Source organism: Natrix helvetica, assembly GCF_964273705.1.
Source record: "Natrix helvetica genome assembly, chromosome: 1".
In the NCBI taxonomy this organism is placed as follows: domain Eukaryota; kingdom Metazoa; phylum Chordata; class Lepidosauria; order Squamata; family Natricidae; genus Natrix; species Natrix helvetica.
This window is the reverse complement of record NC_138548.1, coordinates 31,048,552-31,074,733: the sequence shown is the minus strand read 5'-3', so window position 1 is coordinate 31,074,733 and position 26,182 is coordinate 31,048,552. Positions and strand designations below refer to the sequence as shown.

The 26,182-nt window shown below is 37.3% G+C and overlaps 1 protein-coding gene across 9 annotated transcripts in view; it reads left to right on the top strand.

Annotated features, from left to right (window-relative positions):
- KTN1 (kinectin 1) overlaps positions 1 to 24,195 on the top strand; it is a 90,428-nt gene extending 66,233 nt beyond the window's left edge. For 6 of the 9 annotated variants that reach the window (XM_081934538.1, XM_081934537.1, XM_081934533.1 and 3 more), the window contains 17 exons: positions 1,797 to 1,887; positions 1,971 to 2,008; positions 2,432 to 2,522; positions 2,604 to 2,672; positions 4,053 to 4,090; positions 6,756 to 6,846; positions 9,748 to 9,834; positions 13,142 to 13,231; positions 13,537 to 13,617; positions 14,939 to 15,028; positions 15,127 to 15,219; positions 17,300 to 17,383; positions 17,626 to 17,709; positions 20,065 to 20,148; positions 21,470 to 21,562; positions 22,804 to 22,912; positions 23,793 to 24,195. In XM_081934538.1, coding sequence (XP_081790664.1) covers positions 1,797 to 1,887; positions 1,971 to 2,008; positions 2,432 to 2,522; positions 2,604 to 2,672; positions 4,053 to 4,090; positions 6,756 to 6,846; positions 9,748 to 9,834; positions 13,142 to 13,231; positions 13,537 to 13,617; positions 14,939 to 15,028; positions 15,127 to 15,219; positions 17,300 to 17,383; positions 17,626 to 17,709; positions 20,065 to 20,148; positions 21,470 to 21,562; positions 22,804 to 22,912; positions 23,793 to 23,800 — 1,321 coding nt within the window. In that variant the 3' untranslated portion in view covers positions 23,801 to 24,195. Of the gene's footprint in view, positions 1 to 1,796; positions 1,888 to 1,970; positions 2,009 to 2,431; positions 2,523 to 2,603; positions 2,673 to 4,052; positions 4,091 to 6,755; positions 6,847 to 9,747; positions 9,835 to 13,141; positions 13,232 to 13,536; positions 13,618 to 14,938; positions 15,029 to 15,126; positions 15,220 to 17,299; positions 17,384 to 17,625; positions 17,710 to 20,064; positions 20,149 to 21,469; positions 21,563 to 22,803; positions 22,913 to 23,645 lie in introns of all 9 variants that reach the window. The other 3 variants (XM_081934536.1, XM_081934539.1, XM_081934540.1) reach the window with 3 other exon arrangements.
- Positions 24,196 to 26,182: the final 1,987 nt, after the last annotated feature.

Genomic DNA, 26,182 nt, shown 5'->3' with positions numbered 1-26,182 from the left:
GATAGAATGTTAATAGAATATAGTTCTAATTCATCATACAGTTCATCCTGTTAAATAAACAGTTGTTGCGTAATCTAGAATTGGAAAGCTATGGTAAGGTTTATCATAAGTCCCTGATTAGAGGTTAGGTAGCTAAAATTGAAGTTATTTTAACAGCAAGTAAAGATATTAAAACAACTGCAATTGGTTGTTGGTCAGGATAATTAGTCTACCCCTTGTGGAAATTACGTACGACAAGAAGGGAAAGTATGTCATGTGTGATTGGCTGGAGAGATGCCAAGAGAGACTGCAGCACCACCTCTTTTAAAGACATTGACATTCTCTTTCAAGAAAACATTACTCATCTGCCATATACAGCCACCCATACCTTTTCTGTTTGCCCCAAAAGCCAAGTGGATCTAATGGATCTAATACAGCGATGGCATAGCTCATACTACAAACCATCTTTTATAGTTCATCAGTTGTGTGAATTCACAAGAATCCCAGATTTTAACACAAAATGCTGGATTCCCCACAGTAGACTCTACCCTATTTCTGTTTCCAGACTAGAGTAGGTATGAGTGACATTTCCCATGAAGAAACCCACAAACATGCCAGCTGGTATGCAGGAGTTTTGTCCCACAATTCTATCGTTAAATGATCCAGTCACTCTAAATAAGAATAGATGCACAAGACAGCGCTTGGCAAATTGTCATGGGAACTCCTAGTGCAGTTTGAGAATTTTATGAATATGTTAGATACTAGGAGTGGATCGTCTTAATAGGTACTCTTCCCTTACAGAAGTCAGGAATGCCATAACCTGTAGCCTGTTCAGGAAGTGATTTGTACAGCAAAGGATAGTAGTTAATGTCCTTCATTCAAAGATCTCATTTGCTCTGATATGAAAACCTTGTCTAATATATATTTGTGTGTTCAAAGCAATAATTATGTGTAAGTAGCTCAAGGCTACTTGAGGAACTCATGCACTGTTCAAGATTTCTCTTCCAGAGCATTATAGGAATATAATTATAGGAATGCAAGACCTGTAATCCTTGGAACACCCAAACCATCACCCAATACAGCCAGAGTTGGTAAATGTCTTACTAAGCAGTCAGTACAACAGAAATCTCAGCATGTCCTTATAGCCAATCTGTGCACAGGCCCTCACACCCAGTCATTTCTGGGAAATCCCGTGGAGAGAGAGCAGATTTATGATAGGCAGCATCCCTGTCATTTGCTCAATCAGAGTTCAAGGTTCGGTAGGCCTACTGTGCTAATAAGAGTGGTAAAGAATACATGAGATCACTGAAATATCAGTGAAATCCAGTTCAAGGAGGGTTTAGGGTTTAGCTATTTTCTTTTTAAAAAATAATGATAAAAAAGGTTTCCTTCAAGCATGGGTTTATTCTTGTGCTTTTCCTGGCAGTAATTTGAATGTATTGCCATTGCCCTTATTTTTTAATTTTCCAGGCTAACCTGTAACTTTTTTATTTCTGGGAATCTATCATCTAAATACAAATCCAGGTTAATTCTTCTTAGTTTTTCAGCACCTAACTGGACATAATGAGGACTCTTCAAATTACTTATTTATACTGTTTACTGCTTTTTCTTTGCTTTTACCCTACTGTTCTTTGTATTCTGGTGAGATGCTAGCCCACATTGCTGGCCTTGTGATAATGCCCTGAATTCAGCATCTGGCTTTTTTGTCTATGAAGACATACAACAATTGCTGTTGCTTTTATTTATTGTCTGCTGTTTATTTATTTAAATAGCCACCCATCTCACAAATGTAACTTTTGTCTTGTTCTCTCTTACAGATTGAAGGAGAAAGAGGAACGGGTGAAGAGTCTAGAAGTATTGTTGAAAGAAAAGGAGAGTGAGATTTCGAAGAATGTAGAATGCCTTCAGGTATAGTTGATGAAACTTTAAAACTCAGGAGATGATCATAGATATTTTGTCACATTAATTTTCCCCTGTCTCTTTCCTGCTAGGTTTCTGTTGCTACTTCTATTAAAGATCATGAGGCAACGTAAGTGAACAAAGTGGAACATCTTCTACCATTATCTACTCTTCCACATTTTGACTTGGGATAAATTCTTGATGCAGTTGGGGTGTGAATGAGTAAGAGAGACATTTCATTGTACTTGGTATCGGTTGGAACAGCTTTTTGTATTGGGTGATGCCCTCTTTCGTGAAGACTTGTTCCTGTATCAAGGTAGTAAATCTTCAAATGAACAATGAGAGTTTCTGACACAGTTGGTTTCCAGAGCAGTCAAAGAAGCATGAGAACCACAATTAGTTGGGAAACTTGAAAAACAATCGTGTCATAAAAAATGTTTACATATCATTCAGCCCTGAATTTGCTTGCTGGCTAAAAGATTATGTTTTGAGTAATTTGATGAAGGGTTTATTTTGGTTTTTTATGAGTAATTTTTTTAAACCATGTTCACAGATTGAGAGAGAAACAAGAAGAAGTGCAAGAACTGGCAACATTATTAGATGAGAGGGGAAAAGAAGTTGCTCACCAAAGAAAAGAGTTGCAGGTGCCTGTAACAGTTTTAAGAGGAGTGGGAGGGGTGTTAAGAAGTGGGCACAGAGATTTAAGACATTGTCTTCTCTCACAGGCTGTACAGGAAGAGAATAGGTTATTGAGAGCACAGATTCAAGAAATCAAGCAGGAAAACGGCAAACAGGTATTTCTCCAGATTATTAAATTTACAGAGTTAAAAAATAAGACAGCACATGTGTTGCATTCTCTCTGCCTTAAGAGTCACTTTGAATAAAATCAGTTAGCTATTGAAATTACTATCTGCCTGGTCTCCTTTTTGGCTAGGTAAGGAGAAGGGATTTTCTGTCCATTTATTGGAATAACGGATCTTACTTTCTAGACATTTTACCCCTGTCAGAGCATGCACTTCAAGAATAATAATATTTTAATTGCAACAGCACTCCTTTGTCAGGTCTCCATCCTTTCTTAATTTCATCCTTTATTAATTCCATTGCAGCACCATATGTGTGAAATAGGTGTTTGTGTGTAAATTTAATCTGATCAGGAGCATACAAGATGACAGAAACCTTATACACCTATTTCACTTCTTCATATCATCCCCTCAAATCAGGTTGGTTTTAGAGACATGGTGGCTCAGTGGCTTAATGACACTGGAGATGGTCTCTGTTCCAGCGGTTCAAGTCCTAGCATGGAGTTCCCATCATTTCGCCTTAGCTTCTGTCCACCTAACAGTTTGAAAGCATTTTCTATGTGAGTAAATAAATAGATGCCACTTAGATGGAGAGTCAAGTTGGTACTCCGTGCAGGCAGCTGTGAACTTTCCTGGTTAAGGCGCCCATTTATGATATGGTTCCAGGGAAGGAAGGGGTCTTAGGATGACGCTTCAGGGAGAGCCCCTTGTCTTTCTGTGCGAAGCCAGCTCATCCTCCTGTAGCATAATTTGGGAAGCATGCAAGTTGTGTCCTACAACAGAGCGGGTAAATTGGCAGCCAAACTATTACTCTGCAATAGCATTGTGGTATGCTGGCTAATGTAACAACTCCACACAATAACAACAACACGAAGGAGGAGGCGGTTTTACCTATTGTTAGACACATTTAAAGGGGCAAAATATGTGTCTTGAGCCTCACAGAGGTTTAAGATACTTAAGAATTCATTTTTGCTCTTTGATTTTCCCAAATCCCCCCAAAGAATTAAACAACAAAAAAGATCCCTCATTCTGACACATAATAATGCTACTGGCCCAGTGGTGTTCTAGAAAACCATAAAGTTCAAAATTAAACTTATCAGAAGTAAATTAACTGGAGGAAAATTGAAATAACACCTCTGTCTTCTGTGATGTCATTAGTACGAAAAGCAGATGAATGTCTAAAGGTAATCCATATATTGCAATAAGTGTTGCTGTAATTATTTTTGGGCAATTTGTGGCTTGGCTTTCCAGGCTCCTGGGAAAAGTATAGAGAAAAATCTCGAGGTAGCAAATGGCTGCATGTCAAATACTGTTAAAGCTGGGGAGGTTTTCACTGCATTTCAGTTAAGTGATTTAAGTGCTCCTCTGTTTCAGGAATCCTTGGTTATCAGGATTGAGCAACTTTCACAACTGTAAGTTATTGTTCACTTATTTCAGCATATTTTTTACATGGGTATGAACCACAATATTCTTCTCCTGGATTCTGTTTCATTCCTGTTTCCCTTCATTAGTTCCTCTTTCCTCAGCAATTCAGCTACATTGGGTATTCATAGTCTAAATTCACTGGCACATCTTGGAAAGCTTTTTAAGCCTCAGAAGAGTTTGTATCAAGAGGTATGAAGCTGATATATGGCTCAGGGCCTTGAACACCATTGCTGGAAGAACAATATACAAGTTGTACAGAAATTACTTATGATGATAGCTGTATTTGAGTTTCCTTGGACATGGTCTGTTGCATTGAAATGAAACATTTTTAAAAGTGTTTTTAAAAAACCACATCAAGATTATGTTTGACTGTCTAGATCAGGGGTGGCGAACAAGTTCGACAAAAAGAGCCAAAATTTTAAACTCTGAGAGTCAGAGAGCCACACCACGCGCTCCCTTTCGGCGCTAAACCCGGAAGTACGGTCTTGCCCCGCCCCTGGCGACGCGACGACGCTTGCCTGCGCTCCACCATCTTGGCTGGGAACGGAGACGTTTCCTCAGCGGAGCGGAGCGCCTGAAAGGGACGCAGGCTCAGCCTGCCAGGCTGCCACCACTCCACTGAAGACATTGCTGAGCAGAGAAACGTCTCCGTTCCCAGCCGAGCTGGTGGAGCGCAGGCAAGCGTCGTCGCGTCGCCAGGGGCGGGGCATGACCGTACTTCTGGGTTTAGCGCCAAAAGGGAGCGCGCGATCCGGGTTTAGCGCCGAAAGGGACAAAATCCAAACTTGGCAAAGAGCCACAGTATACAAAATAATGATAAGAGGCAAAGAGCCGCATTCATTTTGGCCGGGAGCCGCATGCGGCTCGAGAGCCGCGTGTTCGCCACCCCTGGTCTAGATATATAATACAAAAATATTGTCCCATCTCTGCTGTTCTAACAATTTGTGTTAGGAAAAATAACCTCCTTGGCATTTAAAGATGCCCCTTTAAAAATTCTTGACTATTTGACATTCACTTGTAATACTCCTAGTTTTACCTGTGGTTTTATGTTTATTGTAAACAGTTAAGAGATTGGTTTCTTAGTGGTACAGAAAGTTTGCATTTTATAAATAAAATACTTGTGAATAATGGCACTGTTGCAGAAATGAGACCAAACCAGCTCTTAGTCGAAGGGAAAGGTTTATTGCGCAAGGTTCAGCAGCGATAGCTCAAGCAGAATCTGAACCCCAAAGGGCAGTTTGTTACAGAGTTTTATACTTTTATCAGGCAGGATATTGATCCTTCTCCTAAATGCACATTCTTCCCGTGTCACGTATGCCTTGTACACATTAACCCTAGTGACAGGATATCTTGATTGCCTTATGAGGATAGAATAATACCAATTTCCTAGCTAGACCTAGTCAGGTAGATAAGGTATTTAATCCCCTGTGGAATGGATAAGGCTCGTGGCATTCTTGTCCAGCTTAACTTTACATCTTATGTTAACCCTTTACTTTAGCACAGTTCATATCCTTTAGAAGAATGTATTCTGCACTCAAAGTGATGTTGCAGTATATCATAAACTGTTGCTGTTTTTGCTAAAATACTATTTAGTTATTGACAATTACATTGTACAAATATGTTAAATATATTTAATGATAATTGTGTGGCATGTATTATATTACTATGATATGCTTCCTACAAAATTCTCAGGAGAATGTTGTTGGGTTCTCTTCTTACTAGTTTTATCCTCACACTGACATGAGGTAAAACAGTTGAGTAATTTGTTGAAAATTACCCATAGAATAGGCACACAGATATTTGAATTTGAGTCTCCCTTGATCTTGATCCAATTTGCGCATCAACATGATGGCATGTAAAACCAATTCTGAATGCAAAACATCTCTACTTAAAGGAGACAAATCCATCCTCTGAAAGCTAAAATCAAGAGAAACTTTATCACTCAATGCACAGTTGCCATTAATTGTGGTGTGACTTTAATTTTAGTTTGGGCTTTTAGACACAAAATGACTCTTTAGAAAAAGGCAGTTAAGGAGAATAGTGGATAGGGAAAGAACATATTTCAGAAATTTCCTGCATTCTCATTAAACAGTCTTAATTTGAAAAACATCAGGTGTACTATGAGAATAAGATGTACTTATGGTTATATAATATGTTGCCTTCTACACTTAGTGGTAATGCATGGAATAGCAACCTTATGGCCTCTCCTCACTGAATACAGCTTGGAAAGGAGAGTCAGCCAGTAGGGAGAAGAAAAAGATTTATACTGGAAACCAAATTTTGCATCTGTTTGCAGCACTTCCTTTTTAAGGGAAGCTTTTAAAATTCCATATCTGACAGAATTGTTGTTGGAGGGCAGAGACATATTTTAGCAAATAACAAGGAGAGGAAAAAGTTAAGAATAATTAACTTATAAAATAATTTGCAATTGCTGCCTTCTTGCTTCCAACTGAATCCATCAGAAATGGGATTCTTCCTCTACCTACTTTTAAAAGAGTATATTGTCTAGTTCTCATGATCCATATAGACAACGGAGGGGGGGAAGGTCAATTGTCTTTTCTGTTGAAGAAACAAAAACAGGATGTACTTCACAGTCCCTGTCTTATTCCCTTCTACATGGCTGTGACTTTGCCTTTTCTTGTATGGATTTAGCATTTCTGGGAAAGAACAAGAAAACACCAGCCTTCAGAACGAGTTGGGCTCCTTGAAACTTGCCGTGGAGCAACAAAGGCAAAAGAACAATGTAAGTAACTCCTTTTAGAATAATTTTTGGACAGAGGATGTTGAAGGAAGAACTGCTTGCATCCCGAATGTTCTCGTCCTAGAAGATTCCTTGATTACAGCCCCATCTTCCTCAGGATGGCCTATGGAACTCATAGGAGCTGTAGTCCAGCATGTCTAGAGGATTCTTTTCACCGTTATATCATGTTTTAATGTACATTTTTATCAGTTGTTTTAACCTGACCATTTTTTATGTTGAATTTTACTATAAAACACTATTATTTCAATGCGAAGTGAAACACGAATGTTTTAAATGAATATGTATATCTCAGGCCTCTTCTTTAGCCCCTTTCCTCCAGCAGTAAGAGCAGGGTGGCTTTTCAGGGGATAGTCAAAGGGACATTTTACTCTCCCTTTTATATGAGAAAAAGTTTTTGGAGGTATCTGAGAGCGTCCCACTGCTTAGTAAACAAATTTCAGAAGAAGAAAATGAGGTATTTTCTAATTGGCTAAGTCAAAGGTGTCAAACTTGCGTCGTCACGTCACCTATCAGGACTTTTTTCTCCTTCGCAAAAGCAGCCGGGCCGCGAGTTTGACACCCCTGGGCTAAGTGAATTTCTTGAAAGTTGATAGGAAAATGCTTTTGAAAAGCATTACCCAATTAAGAAAAAAAACTCCTTGACCAAAGAAGCAAACGTAACACTTATTCATTTCACCTGCTGAGAGATCTTTTGACTTGATTTGAGCATCTGAGAGCAGGACAAGAAGCAACAGTAGCTCATTAAAGAGAGATCCTACTAAGAAATCTCCTGACAGTGAGAGCAATTAGTCAATGGAACAGCTTGCCTTCTGGAACTCTGGATGTTCCATTACTGTAAGTTTTCAAAAAAAAAGATTGGACATTCATTTATCCAGGATGGTCCTGCCTTGGGCAGGTGGTTGGACTAGAAGACCTCCATGGTCATTTCCAGCTCTATGATTCATCTTTGCTCTTAAGTCTTTCTGTTGTACAACAAAACTGGAAACACACAGGGCTGTCAAATCTCTTGTTCTATTGGGTGCTGCATAAGGTGCTCTGAAACTTTTCTTCTGGAACTTCCTAAATATTTCTCCTGTCCCTAAAATACATTTCATCTCCTTCCAGAGGAAGAGACAATGGATATATAGACTGTGTAGTTTATTGAGAAGGGATAATTGAATTTGCAAATTTCCTGTTCACTCTTAGAAAGCTATTTTAGCTTTTCATTCTATAAAAAAGTTGAATGAAGACAGACTAAAGAGGTTACTGTAGAAGTTTGTGATGTAGGAGAGTAAGGATGCCTCCCCTTCAAATCAATACACAACTGTCAACTTTGGGATTCCATTGAGGAAAACCATTCCTTTATAATGTGACGATCATCAAGAAAAACAGAATTCTGATTTGAATTTCCCCTTTGATTAATGTACTGCTACTTAGTATTTAACACAGTTTTGATTATTTTATCAAAATGTGATTGATCACCTTAAACACATTATGGAGTACAAATTCTAATGCCAAAAAAGTTTAATTCCTAGTTTGTCTTCTGATCCACCCAGTGAACATAAACTAAAACAGTTTTGCCCTTCCTCTGGTAGTTACCAGAAATTAGGAGAAAGTGAATCGTAATCTAATATTCACATCATCGGATCATCTAGCTCAGCACTTTTTACTCTTGCTGGATCTCCTTTAAAGTGTTTCCTAATAGCTCAAGAGAGAAGATTGGGGGCTTCTTTTACACTGTTGGATTACAACTCCCATCAGCCCCAGCCTGCTTATCCAAAATTCAGGTTTGAAGTGAGGGTAACTGGAATCCAGCAATAATTACACTGCTACAGTATTTATCTCTTGTATTATCCTTTTAGATCCATCTGTACCAAGAAGTGTGCCTGAAATTTCCAACAAATAATTTGCTTTGAGAGTGAAGGTTCGCGCTCCGAACTTGTGGGTTGGTTTCTGAATGTTTCATTACCAGATAGGTACCATCTTCAGCGGAGTTTAGGGGATATCAGGTCAATGTTCTTCTGTTTATAAGGGCTTCAGGTGTGGGTGTGTCAAGTGAGGGTCTTGTGATGGGTCACAGCCCTAACCCACACAACTCCCCCCAGAGGTTCACCTCCAAATGACCCTGACCTGATGTAACCTCCTTATCACGACCCATCACAAGACTCACTGACGACTCACACCTGACCCATCACAAGACCTTTACTTGACACACACCTGAAGCTCTTATAAACAGAAGAACACTGACATCCCCTAAACTCCGCAGAAGATGTTACCTAACCTGTTAGCGAAATGTTCAGAAACCAACCCACAAGGTCGGAGAACACCCAAGCTACAGATATTCACCACTGTTGCATAATTTCCTTTGTTCCTAAAATATACTACCTCCCAGCAGTGTTTAAAGTCGAAATTGATGCTTTGGAGGTGGAAAGCATCTCTTTGAAAAACCCTCCCGACATTCCTTCAAATGACACTAAATGTTCAGTGGTATTCTGTTTGGGTTAATTTCTAGAATATGCAGCAAACTTAGTGGGTACTTGATCTAGCGTATGTATGTTTGTCAGTATGCATGTATGTATGCTGATAACTTTTGAATATTTCTCCATTTTCTTCTTTACAAATGCAGTCAAAGTATGAAGGGGGAGATTCCTGTTCATGATGCCATTATGGCCCTAAAATTAGAAATAGATGCTTTTTTCTTTTTTTGCTTTTGAATTTTTTGCCATATCAACGCTCTGTCTTTTTAACATCACACTTGTCTTTTGCTAGTATGCCTCATCTAAACCGAGCACCGACCCATTTTGCAGTGACCCGTGCTCAAATGCAAATGCTCGCTCTTTGAGGTGAAAGCAGAAATCGTTTTATTTTGGCTGAACTGAAACCATTCTTTCTAAAAATGATTAGGACCTTCGAAAGAAAAACTGGAAAGCAATGGAAGCATTGGCCTCAACTGAAAAAATGCTGCAGGACAGAGTGAACAAGACTGCCAAGGTTGTAATGCTAATTGCTTGAAACAATGCATTTAGCTAGAAGTGATTCTGCAGCCGCCTTCTAAAATCAAATGGAAGCATTTAGCTTTTACTGCAGTTTTTAAAATACACTCTTTTGAATCCTTCCTTTCTTCCTCCCTCCCTTCCTTTCTCCATGTACTTTCACCTTTGCTTCTGCCTGTCATCTTTATACTCTTCTTTTTCTTTCTTTCTTTCAACCTTTAATTTGTGAGCATGCTGCTTATTTTGGTTTTGCTTGGGAGAGATGCTAGAGCTGTAGGGCTGTGATGTTTAGTCTGCAGAGTGATGATCTGCCACCCTCTTGGTCATTGAAAATTTCTCTTGTTTTGTGCTGAAAGGAACTCTGTCATAAAAGAACTGCCCGTAAGTTTTTTTTAAAGACAATTTTTACTTCTATTATGTAGCACCTTTGAAACTTAATACTCAGCCCAGTGTCCCAGTTGTCTGGGTAAAATTTAATACCCACATATTTTGTCTGGAGCATCGCACACACAGGCTCCCACTGATATTTCAAAGTGCTTAAGTAGGACCCAGTTATGTCCATGTTAAATTTATCACAGGGACTCCTAGTTCATTTGAATAGGGCCAGATTCAGGTTTGCCACATCCTTATTTTTTTTTTTTTTGTAGAATTTTACAGTAGAGATTTAAGATTTGTAATAATTGGAAAAAGTATAATCTTTTTTTTACCAAGCTTAAGATTTATTAGAGGTTAGAGATTTTAAAATGTGCTTTAAAACTAGGATAAGTGAAAATAACTCTGGCCCCACCAATTGTAGCTAATTGTGCTGAACTACAATCCCCATAATCCACAACCAAATGTTCCACAGTATTTGTTTAGTGAGGGTGATATGGATTATAATGGACCATCTGGTTTGTGCTAGGTTGAGGAAGGCTGCTAAAAGGAAGCAGTTTAAACTATTTCTCCTGTTACGCTTTCAGCCAAACTGGCAGTTCTTTTCTATATATTCTTATTTTTAAATACACTGATTTATATTCTTGAAAAAAAATCCTTTAATATAATCACAGTCTCCAGAAGAGTAATCATGCTGATTCTTTTGCATCAAAAATGATAATCTTGGGGTACAAACTGTACAGTATGATGAAGTGGACTGGCTGATCCACAAAAGCTTACAGAATAATAAATTTGTTAGTATATAATTGTGCAAGATTTGTCATTTTTAATCCAGTGATATAAGCCACAAGATCAAGTTGTTTTGAAGCAGCACTCACCCAGCTGAAAAATAAACTGCTAAGAAGAAACTCTCCTAAAAAAAAATTAAAGAAAAGTTTTGGCAGGCCTTTGTTGCAATGCTTATGGAGTTTGCTTATGGAGTTGAGTTACAGGATAGAGCTGGTAGGTTCTTCAACTTTGGTGAATGGTGGCAAAATAAAACTTCAATTACTCACAGAGAGCTTGAACTTCTGGCAGATCTATTGGCCAGATAAGTTTTTCTTTTTTTCTTTTGGAATCTGAATATTGCAGTCCATCTAGAGGAAACAAACAGTATTGAAGCTGTCTGAAGAACATTGCTTTGATCCATGGACTGTGCTTTAAGTCCAGCCATGGCTCCCCCACCTGCCCTTCCATTCTGCTCCGTTGCAGAGCAACAAGTGGAAGGAAGAAATGTTGGTTGCTGCCTGCTTTTTGAGCTTTGAAATCCTTGAAACTTCTTATTGTTGTTCATCCAAGAGAAAAAAAATGCCACCCAATTCTGTCAACTTCATATAGTATTCTAGGAAACCAAAAGTAGGAGAGAGAAGATGCCTCTTGAAGCATGTGGTGAAAGACATTGAACATATTTTGCCTTGACACCTAAAAGATAGTTTTGCTTTGCATTTATTTAAAGGATCAACAAGCATGCATACAAGTGGGAAAAAATAGAAGAGGAGTTGTATCGAGAAATATTGCCTGATCACCACTCCACAATCACATTCTGTAGAATCCTTGATGCTCTCTGAGCTTGGTTGTTTTCTTTTAGACATTTCATTACCAAACTATGTGACATCATCAGGATGATGATTATGATCAGCTTTAGAACTGATCATTTACCTAGTTTGGTAATGGAACATCTGCAAGAAATCAACCAAGCTCAGAGGCACCAAGGACTCTACAGTTCACCCTGGCTACAAATATTATCTTCCATCACATTCATTTTTGCACCCTGGGGTGTAAAACACACATAACACTCTGCTGACAATAGAGTTTTAGTCTTTGATTGGTTAAGTGACCATAAATTAGAAACCTGAGGTCAGAATGCTTCCTTCTTAATTTTAAGAGAGTTTAGCTGCCTTTGCTTACAAGAGGAAGCAAACGAACTACTGGCAGCCCGTTTTGCTGTTACGAGATAAACTATTTAGGGTCGAGGGTGAAATAGTGAGAGATCAAGTGGCACACGTGTGTGAGCCAACCATAACTGTTCTAGTGCTTTAACACAATAAGCAAATGAATTTGGAAGGCTCTAGTCACTTTTGAAGTGATAATTAAGTTTTCTAATAACAGCTGTATTTCCAATGCAACACTGGGCGGAATTTTCATAGAGGGATTAAAGTGGATAAGGGAGGGAGAAGCAAAAAAATGAATGTCACCTGGGAGCCGGGTTCCTACAATTTTTATAACAGGAATTGTTTCCTAATAATGGCATAACTGCTGTGGGAATAATCTGGAATATTTGCAGTTAGTTCCAGAATTGCTTGAGCCTCTCAAAATACAACCCATAAGGCTTTTTTGCCTTAATTCAGTCATGCATAAATATTACTTGATTTAAAGGATCAGCAAGCATGCAAATAAGTGAAAAAAAATAGAAAAGTTCTTGTATCCAGAAATATGCAAGATGGAATAATATTGTAATAAAATTCTTTTTGGGGGCCAGTATAGAACAACTTAATTGATATCAGACTATGATAAAGATTTTTTTTCAAATTAGTTTGGGTAATAAATTTCTTCCTGGCACCCATTTAAGATTCCCCTCTTCCATCTTTTTTAAAAATCTCTACATTAGACTCTCCAAATGTAAGTTGAAGATTATTATAGTTTTCATCTGCTTTAAACCTTATATAACCTTTATATTAAATATATATATATGCATATCTAAAACTTTTAGTTTTAAAGTGAATCATTCCATGTTCCAAATGCAAGGGCAGCAGATGAAATCATTTTTGCTCCTTAGAATCAGTAGTATTAACATGAGAACTATTTAGGCCAAGAAAAGGAGATTGATGTGACATCATGGTAGAAGATTTACACTTTCTTTATCTTTTTTCTTTCTTTCACTTTTATCAATCCAGGAGAGTCAACAACATGCAGAGGCTGTTGAAACAGAGATGAGAAACATATTGCAGAAGCTATTTCCTATAGTCTCCCTTCCTTCCAGTTTGGTAAGATTATCATTTGTTTAAATTTATCAAATGGGCAACCATGTTTAAAGCAAGACTGATTTCTAAGACAATACTGAAGAATGAAAAAAATGGATTTGCTAATATGACCTTAGATCTCTTATTAATTATAATTAGCTTTGGCTGGTTCATTTCTACTACCTGGCAAAATTGTGTCTTCAAAGACTGCTAAGTTTTAAGTTGCTATTCTGTACATACCATTCAAGACTCCAGTTAACTGGCTGTGATAGTTAATTAGCAGTGCTAATTTATTTCCAAATTCTTTTAATGTATTTTTTCATACTCAGAGTCACAGTGAGTGGATGCGTGGATTTGAAAAAGCAGTAAGAGAACATACAAAAGAGACTACTCGACCAGATGACATTAAGGTTAGTGCAGACTGGATATGAATTTAGTTTTAGCTAAGTAGTTTTTTTAATGTTTCTTTTTATTCTGGAGAGCAGAGAGAAAATTGATGTTCTGTTCTTGAGAATTAACTGGTAATATTTTGAGATTTGATTTACAATAGGTAACACCAAGATTAATCTTACAATTTGTCCCACACGTATTTCCCCAAAGTTCTTTAATGTTTTGAATGATTACATTTCTGCAGAGCCTAATTACAGAATTGATTGTCCTCTGCAGAATCCCGAGCTTTCAGATTTGACTGAATAAAACACGAAAAGCAGACCAACCATTTTTGTAAAACAACAGAAGCATGCACTTTTGCTACTGAAATTTAGCAATTTAGCCATCACACTTTGTTGCTCCAATCTAAGGAGTTCAAAAATATGATAAGAAGCATAGGTTACCACAAATATGGCTCTTTCCTCAGACCTTTGGCAAAAATGATTGACAACCCTTTTTCTTCGTGGTCTTTGTTCCCATCTGGGTTTGTTTGCTCTGCCAACTTTGTTTCTTTTGTGTTCAAGTTTTTCATTGGCATTATAATTTCAATATAGTTTGAATTGGTTGAGGAAATAAATAATTGTCCTTCTTAGTTTGTTGTCAATTCATAAACCTACGTTGAATTCATATTCTATTATCTGTGCCACTTATCCAAATTCTGTTACAAAATGTGAAAGAAGAAAGAAAGAAAGAAAGAAAGAAAGAAAGAAAGAAAGAAAGAAAGAAAGAGAAAGAGCGAGCAACATTTTGTTTTCAAAAGTGTGTATATAGGGGGATATATGATTCTCAGCACAAGAAGCATTTTGTAGATGAGAAATAATAACAAATACAAACAGCTAGTTTATTGCTATATGCTAGAATTTTGTCAAAGGGATACAACATAAACTAAAAAAGAAGAGCTGATGGCAGAGGGCCATAGTTGCCACTGGTTTTCTTATTTATCATTATTAGAAAGATTTAAAGTAAAATAATTTGTTTTTGAACATTATAAGGTTGTGTTTGAAATAGAATTGTGTACAAATGATGAACATGTAATTGCTAAATAGATGTGAGTTGCTTGAAGAAATAAATAACATTCCTCTTAATTTGTGGTCACTCCATAAACATATATTAAATTCATATTCTATTATTATCCTTGTTCTATCGTTATCAACCCTGCTAACTGTCCAGATTGCTTAGTTGTGCAGAATCCAGAGTTAATGGAACTTTCAAAATTAGTCATACAGCATTTCACTGGAATAAAGAGAGTTCTCTACCTTGCATTCTGTACATTATATACATGGAATCTTTTTATCACTATAGGTCATGGAACAGAAATTGAAAGAGGCAGATGAACTACATGTCATGTTGCAGCAAGAATGTGACAAGTACAAAGTTGTCCTTGCAGAGACGGTAGGAAGGAACTTTATAACATCTGGTTATATTTGGTAATATTTCTTCTGCCTCAATTTCTTGTAGGCATCAACATAACTGAAATTTTGTATTATTAGGAGGGAATCTTGCAAAGGCTACAGCGCAGTGTAGAAGAAGAAGAGAGCAAATGGAAAATAAAAATTGAAGAATCACAGAAGGAACTACAACAGGTATTTTTTTTAAAATCAAGGATTCATCCTGAAAATGGTTGGGAGCTAGTTAGAGCCTATATTCAGTTGTTAACTGAAAATACCCTTACAGTGTTTAATTATTTTATTAGTCTAGAAAAAATGCAGCTTTCCTCTCAGTATAATAATTCTTAATATAGCTGATAAAATGAAAAATACAAATGAAAGCTATCTGAAGGAGTCATTAGGCAGACACAGGTAAACCCAAACTGATACATAAGATTATCAGACAATTGATTATTTTATTTATGGATCAACACAACTGTTTACCCTTCCATTAATGCATTCAGATTTCTCTGTAATTGCTCCTAACTTAAAAGAAAATAAAGCTGATTTTTGCCCTAAGAGTTCATAGCTAGAGTGTTATAGGAAGAATAACAGAATTGGAAGGGACCTTGGAGGTCTGTTTAAACAGGAGATCCTATACCTTTTCAGACAAATGGTTGTCCATTCTCTTCTAAAAAAACCTCCACTGAGGTTAATTGGTTAATTGTTCTAACTGTAAGGAAATTTCTCCTTATTTCTAAATTGGTTCTCTCCTTGTTTAGTTTCCATCCAGAACATTTAACCTCTCTTATTGCCACAAAATATGTCTGAACCTGCACACATACCCACACTTAGTCAGATTCACTCTTTCCTCCTCTGCCTGTGCTCTGGGCATTACATCTACTGTTTTATCTTTCGGAGGTCCTCCGCAAATGAGAAGGGACACTTTGGGCTGAAACTCAGGGGCTGCTCAGGAGTTATTTCACGAACGACCCAGCTGACCTTCTGTTGCCAGCAGTGAACAATGCCCTCAATGAGTTCACCTATCAAGATTGTCAGAAAACTAAATATATGGATACATTATACTTTATTCATCTAGGAGTACAATATGTGACTGGATATACTATTCTTTCTCTGTCCTACCCCTTTTTTTGGAAATACGTTTTCCCCACTGTGTGCATTAGGAAATTCATTCAGGTTTTCCCAGTAAGCCAGGATATCAAAGCCTAGTGAACCAGTCTACAACCCAACGATTAAATAGTAATTGCTTTGCTATCAGTTTTTAAACATGGCTATTTAATGAAAAACATAGCTACATGGTTAGAATTATTATGAATAAATTCTTCCAATTTTATATTCAATAAAGTGCAGACAGCAATTTAAAGATAAAAATTAGTTGAATGAAAGTATAAAATTGGTGAAAAGAGTAAGGTTCTACATTTAGGCAACAAAAACGAAATGCACAGGTACAGTATAGGTGATACCTTGCTCAACAGTAGTAATTGTGAAAGGGATCTTGGAGTCCTAGTGGACAACCATTTAAATATGAGCCAGCAGTGTGCAGCAGCTGCCAAAACAGCCAACACAGTTCTAGGCTGCATCAACAGAGGGATAGAATCAAGATCACGTGAAGTGTTAATACCACTTTATAATGCTTTGGTAAGGCCACACTTGGAATACTGCACTCAGTTCTGGTCGCCACGATGTAAAAAAGATGTGGAGACTCTAGAAAGAGTGCAGAGAAGAGCAACAAAGATGATTAGGGAACTGGAGGCTAAAACATATGAAGAACGGTTGCAGGAACTGGGTATGTTTAGCTTAAGAGAAAGAAGGACTAGGGGAGACATGATAGCAGTGTTCCAATATCTCAGGGGTTGCCACAAAGAAGAGGGAGTCAAACTATTCTCCAAAGCATCTGAGGGCAGAACAAGAAGTAATGGATGGAAACTAATCAAGGAGAGAAGCAACTTAGAACTGAGGAGAAACTTCCTGACAGAACAATTAATCAGTGGAACAACTTGCCTCCAGAAGTTGTGAATGCCCCAACACTGGAAGTCTTTAAGAAGATGTTGGATAGCCATTTGTCTGAAACGGTATAGGGTTTCCTGTCTAGGCAGAGGGTTGGACTAGAAGACCTCCAAGGTCCCTTCCAACTCTGGTATTGTATTGTATTGGATAAAATTGGATATCAGTGTGTGTCTGTGTGTGTGTGTAGAGAGAGAGGGAGGGAGGTAGAAAAGACCAGATCAGACCTGAAATAAAATGAGTGATTTGTGACTGCCTGTTCTTTTTGTAGCTTAAAAAGGAACAAGAACATTTGGAACATGAATTGGAAAAAGCCGAAATAGAGCGATCAACATATGTTTCAGAAGTCCGAGAGGTAATGTATCTAATTGAACTATTGAAGCCAGATTTGCTTTCTGTCACATGTAGACATTTACCAGGAAGTTTGAATATTTAGTTCGCCCAAAGATGAAAAACCTGCTCATCCAACGATCTGGGAGATTTTTATGTTTTTAAATTCATTTATTACTTCGAAATAAATTATATTAATGGCTGAATAAAGGGTCAGTTGGAAACATATGATCATGCATCATAAAGCCTCTGAAAACTTCATTTCAGCTTAAAGATCTGTTGACTGAATTGCAGAGAAAACTTGATGACTCATATTCTGAAGCAGTAAGGCAGAATGAAGAGTTAACATTGGTAAGAGGCCAGTCACCCTGTGACTAAATCTGTTGAAAAGTATAAAAACTTTTCCAAATCCTGTCTGTCTGCTAACCATTTCGACTTAGCTTTTGTCCATTTTAGCCACTTTTATAGCCTTCCTCTTCCTCTTAATAACATGACTAGTGCTTAGTATACCTTTTCATCTGCCTGCCTCTCCCTTGCCTAAAGGATTCATATTTCTATACTTTGTGAATTTGGAACATGATGTTCACAGAACACAGAGGAACTGGGCTTGGCTGTTGGTGTAGGATTGTTTGGAGGAAAATATTTGGTTTTATTTGAACTGTGCATTTCCTTTCCTTACAGCAGTTTTAGTTGCTGATAAGAAAAAATTGAACAATTCCATCTTGTATGCAAATGTGTTGAAATACGCAAATGACACCTCAAGAGTTTTATCCTATTCTCAGCATTGAACATTATCAGGATTCACAGAAGAGCAATGAAGATGATCATAGGACTGGAAATTAAGTCTGAAAACCGTTGGAGGAGTTGGATATATTTAGCCTTCATATTTTTCAACAGGGTTACACAATGTATTCGCTGTAGTTTCAGAGTATAAGAATTGAAATAACAAAGTTACAGAGAAATAAATTTCAATGGTTGGAAAGCTTCCTGTGTAGGACCAGCGTGATGTTGGAATGAAATACCCATACGGTAGTAGCCATTCTTTATTGAGTTCAGGTAGAAGACGTGTAGCAGCTGTTTGCAGGGAGAATGTTAATTTGGGCTACCAAACAAAGAATTGGAACCAGTGGTGGGTTGCTAACCGGTTTACTACTGGTTCGCTCGTGCATGCGCTCGTGCATGCACAACACCGCTGCGCAGTTCGGTTTAGCTGAACTGGCAGCAACCCACCTCTGGTTGGAACCACTGATTGAAAAATCTACTACCAGCTCTATGATTCTGTGGGATAACATGGTTTATCAGCTTAAGGAAGGGGAGTTATTTTTTTAATTTCCTTAAAAGCTGACTGAATGTGGAGCTTGAGACCCAGAGGACCTACTCAGTGTGGAAAAGAGCATATCTATTTATTAGTCATCTAAAGGGAGTGGACTCCCAACTAAGACTGGAGTGTCTTGTGGCCAAGGAAGCCACTTCCATTTGGTGAAGAAAAACTAAGCCTAACCATAGAGAGATCAAAAGAAGCAAGCAAATGAAAGATCTCCAATGTACATTAACCTAATGTAAATAGCAAGTGAAAAAGATTGTCTCTTTGTTGAACCACATGAATTTGTCATATTTGGGAGCAGTTGGGGAATGACAGACACAAATTACATGACCAATCTTTACTAAAAGATTGGCTGAAATGATTTGTAAACCTACAATTAAGAACAGATTTTTTGAGCCAATTCTGGAGAAATTATATTTCAGTATCATTTTTAGCGGGGAACTGGTTCCACAGAAATCCCCCCCTTCTTTTTTCTGGAGATTATTTTCATCTCTATTTCCACACCTATTGATTCAGATCCTGAACACTCACAGAAAACATCTAAATGCTGTCTTGGGGAAGGATTCCTCATGTTTTTAAAAACTGATCTGCAGACAACAAAGCAAAGTTATATCCATACAAGTACTTATTCTGATCACTTCAATTTGCAGTTTATGGAGAGCTACTTATCTAATGTCCAAAATAATAATCTCTGGTCAACTTTAAATCTCAAGCCAATACAGGTAGTCCTTGACCTATGATCACAATCGAGCCAGAATTTCTGTTGCTAAGCAAGACATTTGTTAAGTGAATTTTGCCCTTTTTAAGACCTTTTGTGTCACAGTTCTTAAGTGAATCATTGCAGTTGTTAAGTTAGTAACATGGTTGTTAAGTAAACGTGGCTTCCTCATTGACTTTGTTAGTCAGAAGGTTGCAAAAGATGATCATGTAACCCAGGACACTGTTCATAAATATGAACATGTTGCCAAGCATCCAAATTTTGATCACATGACCATGAGGATGCTGCAAGGGGTTGTAAGTGTGAAAGATGGTCATAAGCCACTTTTTCCTATGCTGTTGTAACTTCAAAGTTACTAAATGAACTGTTGTAAGTTGAGGACTACCTGTAAAGTATACTTATGAAGAATCTATTCACTTTCACTGCTAATGCTGACAAGGCATTAAAATAATATTTGTTTAAGATTCCCTCTACTGATTTTAACCTCTTTCAGGCTTATTTTTTCTTCTTAACTTCTTTGCAAATGGAATTTCCTATCACTCAATGTACTTCGCAGCGATTTGTCTTCAGTATGCATATATTCTTATATGTATATTACTTTACCACAAACTGCCCCATGCTCCTCTTAAGCATTGGGATCTGACCCTGACTTAACCTCTTACAGCTCAAAACCCAGCTGAATGAGACATCATCTAAACTCTTAACTGATCTGAATGAAAGACACCAATTAGCTGCTGATTTGCCAAAGGTAAGGAATCCTATGGTTGATGTTCTACCTTTCTTCTGGATGATAGTTCATTTTTTCTTAAAGCTCTGTCTACAATCTGGGGTAGTGATAGATTCAAATTAGTCATGGAAACATCTGTTAAGGTTGCTGTGCCAATTCTAGCACCTCCAGGAAAAGTCATGGTGATTTTTCACCTCAATAACCCTCGTGTTAGTTCATAACAATGCATTTTATGTGAAGTTGTCCTTACGAAGTTTATTTGGAAATATAGTTCCAAAAAGCTACTTAAATTAACGAGAGCATCTCCTCATACTCAGATGATCTCCTAGATTCTGCAAAAGTTCCTTCTCGGTGGAGTGTTCCCTTTAAAATATTCTTCCTCAGGAAAGTTTGTTGACAACTCTTATTATTGATTTAATCAGTAATTAATAAAAGTTCCTGTCCCTGAACGCAAGTATTGCAGGGCTGCAAAACAAAAAATAACTAGTGCTATAAACAGTAAAAAAAAAATCAGTCACAACTGCAGACTTTGATGGTGTTTTTTTTAAACTGTTTATAGACTTAGTTATTTTTTATTTGTTTTGCAATCCTGCAACACTTGTGTTCTGGAGCAAGAATTTTTCTAAACAATATGTAGATGAAAGTTTACCTGTATTTGGAATTTTGTTTTGTTTTGCTTTTGGGAAACAATGGCTCCTCAGATTAATTCCCACACAGGGAAAACCAGAGAGGTTTGACTGGAAACTGTAACCATTGTTAGCTTTTTTTTTAATGTTTTATGTATTTTTGTTAGCTTTCTAAGCTGAGTGAATCTGTGCTTGTAGAACTGTTTGCAAATGTAGTAATTATGCCTACATTTCATTTTTTAAAAGATATTAACTTGAAATAATAAATGCAGTGTATATGAGCATTGCCTCTTCCTCCTTGTTGCCATTCCTAGTAGTTGCTTATGACACATTCTGATTCAGAGACTTGGGGGTAGAATAGGAAACTTCAGCTCCCATATTCATCTATCTCTCACCGAAGTATGTCAGTGTAATTTTCTTCTCAACTCCCTCCCCCCGCCCCCCATTGAAATCTGTAGTTTGGTCATTAGGAGCTTGGAGAAACATGCAACACTGGAACACTTCTTGTCATCTTTTCACTGATTACGCTTGCGATCTACAATGAAAAATAATGATCTATCGGATCCTTTCAAATACTGAAGTGTATTCCAACCAGTCTACCTTCATGTCTGGGTCTAGGGCTGTTTGTCGCCTTTACTCCCTCTTTAAAAAGTTTTTGATTATGATTGGATATTTTAAAGCAATAACTTTTTATTTTATTTTTTGCTTTCTTAAAGGCCCAGGAATCACTGGTGATTCTAGAAAGGGAAATAGGGAAAACTAGTATGGGCCCCGAAGTGATACAGAACAGTGATGTCTGTTCACAGACGGTGAGTATTTTCCCAGATATATAAATAATTTGCCTTAGGAAGTGCAGATACAAAGCAGACAGCCTAGAGCAGTGGTTCTCAACCTGTGGGTCGGGACCCCTTTGGGGGTCGAACGACCGTTTCACAGGGGTCGCCTAAGACCATCAGAAAATACATATTTTCTAAAAAATATGGAAAACATAAAATAATGTTACGGATGGGGGTCACCACCACAGGAGGAACTGTATTAAAGGGTCACGGCATTAGGAAGGTTGAGACCCACTAGAGGCTGATTTATCCTGTGCGTTTTGGTCTGTATCATTTTTGGACATTGAACACAATAGAAATTCTACATCCCACTTTTGCATGGTTTCATTTGTTTGGCATAAGGAGTCCACCGCGACCTTTATATAAAACTGGTGTTTGGGTTGTAGAAGCCATTGGAGATTTGGTTTAGAAGTCTATAGGTGTTGTATATTTTTATTTACTTATTTAGTTCAGTTTAGGCACCACCTGACTCCAAATCAACTGTAACTGTACTATGATTTTGCAGCTTCTTTGGTACATGTCTTGCCAGGTAACTATAGACCAGTATTTTTCAAACTTGGCAATTTTAAGATGTGTGGACTTCCAACTGCCAGAATTCCCCAGCCAACATGCTCTTTGTGGAATTCACATCTTAAAAATTGCCAAGTTTAAAAACACTGCTAAAGACCACTAGATGGCAGGCTAATAATATTCTGGCAAGTACTATAAACATGTTTTGGAACACTGTTTTTTTATGATGGTGGTGATCTAGCTTTTATTGTATATATATCTTTATTGTTCTGGTTTAGGGCATCACTAAAGCCTCATACAATGAAAAAAAATAAAAACATCCACATAAAAAGGTAGCACATCAAAGAGATCTGCTCTAGTATAGTTCTTCATGACATCGTCTCCTAATTGGATAATTTTTTTCAATAAAAAAGCTGGCCCCAGCGGGTGGGAGGAGTTTAAAGAGTTTTTGAAGTGACTATCCCAAATGTTTCAAAGCCAAGAAATCTGAGCAAATGCTTGTCCTGGAGAAAAGGGACTCCTTTGGTCATGATTTGAAATAGCTGAATGAAGGTTGAATGAAGATTCTTAGGAATGAAGAGACCTTATCTAAGGGGTGAGGCTCTGACTAAGTATTTAGTTCATATCCTAAAATTAATTGTTCACTTCCTTTGGCCTCCTCTGCTCCAAAGTTTCTAACACTTTCTTTCTTCCATCCCTTTCAGGCCGGTCCAGATAATGTGAATCTAATTCAAGATATTGTTCATCTTAAGCAGCTTCTTGCATCAGTTGGCCAAATGCTCACAAAGGGAAAAGAACAGTATCAGCTATTAGGTAGGAAAGTTTGAGTCTGTTTTCCTAAGATGGACTTAAGCAGGAAGGCAAAAGTAACTGGTGAAGTTTTTAGTTGATCTGTAGGCAGCAGCAATCAAATCATAGAAGCTTGCAGCCTCGCATTTTGGTTGAAATACCATTGTGGATTATTTCTCCTTACAAAATAACACATTAGGAAGAGTCAATGCAGTCCAGCCTTCCTCAACCAACAGCCTACAGAAATATTGAAATGGTCATTTTCAAAATTCCCAGTAGCATTCCCATGGATTTGCATTTATCCTTTGCAGCTGCTTTTACTGCTCTTGTACAAGGCAAATATTTTTTCACACCTGTGATTTTAATGATTATTTTCATTCTGGGATAACAAAAATCTTGTTTATAAATGTAAGCATAGATGTGGACAGATATGGAATTTGGATTTTTAATTTTCTGTCTTCTTTACAAAGTTAATTTTAATTAATTCTATTTAGTAAATTCTGAATTTGGGCTTACTTAGTATTTTTTTTAGCTTTAAGAAAACTATACATGCTGAATATTGACTTTTTTTCCTGCCTAAAAACCTCTTATTTGAAAAAATCTCCCGATTCTTAGTATATAACGGAACCGGATCCCCCAAAATATGACATATATTTCTGTTATTTTTAAAAATAAAAAAAGTTTGCCATAGTGATTACCTTATATTTAAGCTTATCTTTTTGTTTTGTTTTTGTTTTGTTTTGCTTCTCTTTTGCAGAATGAAATCATGGGGAGATCGTTTAATTTGGGGGTAGCAGAAGGCAATGTATTTTGTATTTTGCCAAATTAAAGCCTTATTTGTGTGTTCACCCTTTCTACTTCATCAAACACTGAACAGAGTTTTGTCTTTTCTACTCTTTGTTAGACTACTGATTTAAACAAGATGATGAAGAAGACGACTCTGCAGACACCTCCAGAGTTTAGTTTTATAATAAATAAATTTAAATAAACCGGTTTGGATAATTAGAGCTTTACATTCCTGGAGCTACAGTAAACGTGTAACCTTTTATCTTTACTATGCTCAGTAAAACCCGTTCACACACAGAGAGACACGCACGCACCCTTGACATAGTGGTAGCAGTAGCAGCAACAATAACATTTTAATACTGACAGCCTGTGCTGTTTTACTTAGATACAGTTTGGGAGTAGCAGCCTTGTAACTTCTACCTGAAGTCAACACTCCTCCTCCCTACTCTCTCTTTTTTGGGTTGCTAATGTAATCAGTTTTTGTAATGGTGTCAGCAAATAAAGGGATGCTTACTACTCAACCTGTACTGTTATGTTCTTGATTTGGAATTCCCTGAAGAAGACTTGTAAAATCTTCCATGTTATTATATAAAAACACTGCAATGTGACAGATAGCACAAGAACCTGGTTGGGCCAGATCACAGGTTTTCCTCTTCCTGCATCAAGTGTCACAGGCGGGACAATGACTGGGAAGCCTGGAAAAAAAGACATTGTAACTTGTAGCTACTGATTGTCTTACTCTCCATTAATTTGTCTGCTTCCTTTTTAGATCCATCTGAATTAGGGCTCTCACCACCCTTTGTTTTAAACAATTCTAAAAATGCAGTATGTAGAAAAATGTGTCATGCGAACCTAGCCATTATAACGTGTAAATCCTGATTTTAAGGCTGAGCATGTTCTGCAAACCCAACAAATTATGGTATTCAATAACCCATAGTGAAAACATGGCATAACATAATGTGTGAACCCAATCACTATTTGCCTTGAATTTCCCACTAATCAGAAGCTCTGCCTTCTGCTAATGTATGTGACAGAGAGAAACATTTATCTATACTTCATTCGTGCTATGCCCAATGTTATATGCCGTGGTTACCTCTTCTTATTGCAATTTGTGTTTTGCCCCTCAAACTGTTGTGTTGCTTCCAATCCCCCTACCATTGTGTTAGCTTTTCTCCAGCTCTACCTTACTATTTCTCAGAAGCAGGGTGCACAGCTACTCATAACATTCCAAGTGTGATAAGTTTCCAGATGTTTCAGCTGGCATATATGTAAAATATATATAAATTTTCTTGTGATGATAAAGTAGAAAGAGTTCTTTCTTAGTGATGTTCTTTAAATTTATCCCTTTCAAGTAAAGGAAAAGTAATTGAGGTGCCAATAAAAAAAATCTGAATTAAAAGCAACATTGCTTAATGTGCACTTGCTTAAGAAACACATTTTTGAAAGGAACATTTGGTATACCTAGTTCCTCCTTCAAATATGTTTTCAGCTAATTAAAGAATTCCTGAAATATATATAGTTCTTAAAACTGATAGGAAAGAACTTTTGTCATTGGTACAAAGATTAATATCTAAACATTAATAAATGTGGACCCATGCATCCATCACCTATTTAATTGACACTTTGATCTGTTTACCTGCCTACACACAGTCTATCAATCAAACTGAATCAGATGCTCTGAAGTCAACTGTTCCCCCACAATCAATACATCCAGGGATAAGATATAATTGCAATTTAGGAAGTGCTCAGATTCACTAATCCTGATTAAAATTCTCCCCTATTTATTAGACAAAAGGTCAGAATCTTTGTCATTCATCGAAAGCAACTTTCCTGACCCTTCTCCTGGATCCTTTTGAACTGTTTTAGCAGTGAAACATAACAGCGTGAGCTGGCACTTCTCAGAAATGTCACTGTATCCCACCTGAACATGATGAAATCAGCAAATACAGGCTAGGAATTAACTGAAACAATGCACAATGGAGAAGATAACAAGCACTCCTGTCTGCACATATTTACTTAGCTGTTAAATAGTGCATAGAGATAAGATTTGTCTCATGTGGTCATATATGGGCTAGTTATGGTTTTTTTGACCAATCTCAATTGAACTTAAATAATGTATTAATTAGACCCTTGGCTGGGCTTCAAAAAGTTCTGCTGATAAAATAGTCAAACTATGTAAGGTAAAGTTAAGGCTCTAAAATGTCTTCTTGGCTTTCCCCCTCGTTATTCACTCATTTTTGTGCTTCAGGTATTCAAGAATAAAGGATTTCCGTGAGGGAAAATGGATTGAGTTCAGTTGCCCAAGTAATTGAATATCAGATATAGCTGTATGGCAGATTGCAACAGTTTTTATAAGTGGGACACTGCCTGATGTAGGGGGGGGGGGGATTTTCCAGCATTTTGTATTTTTATACAGCTATGTAAATTGTTTTGAAAGGAGAACTTCACAATAATTAACAAAATGTTTCATAAACTCAGAATTCTGGGAATTGAAGTCCATACATCTGA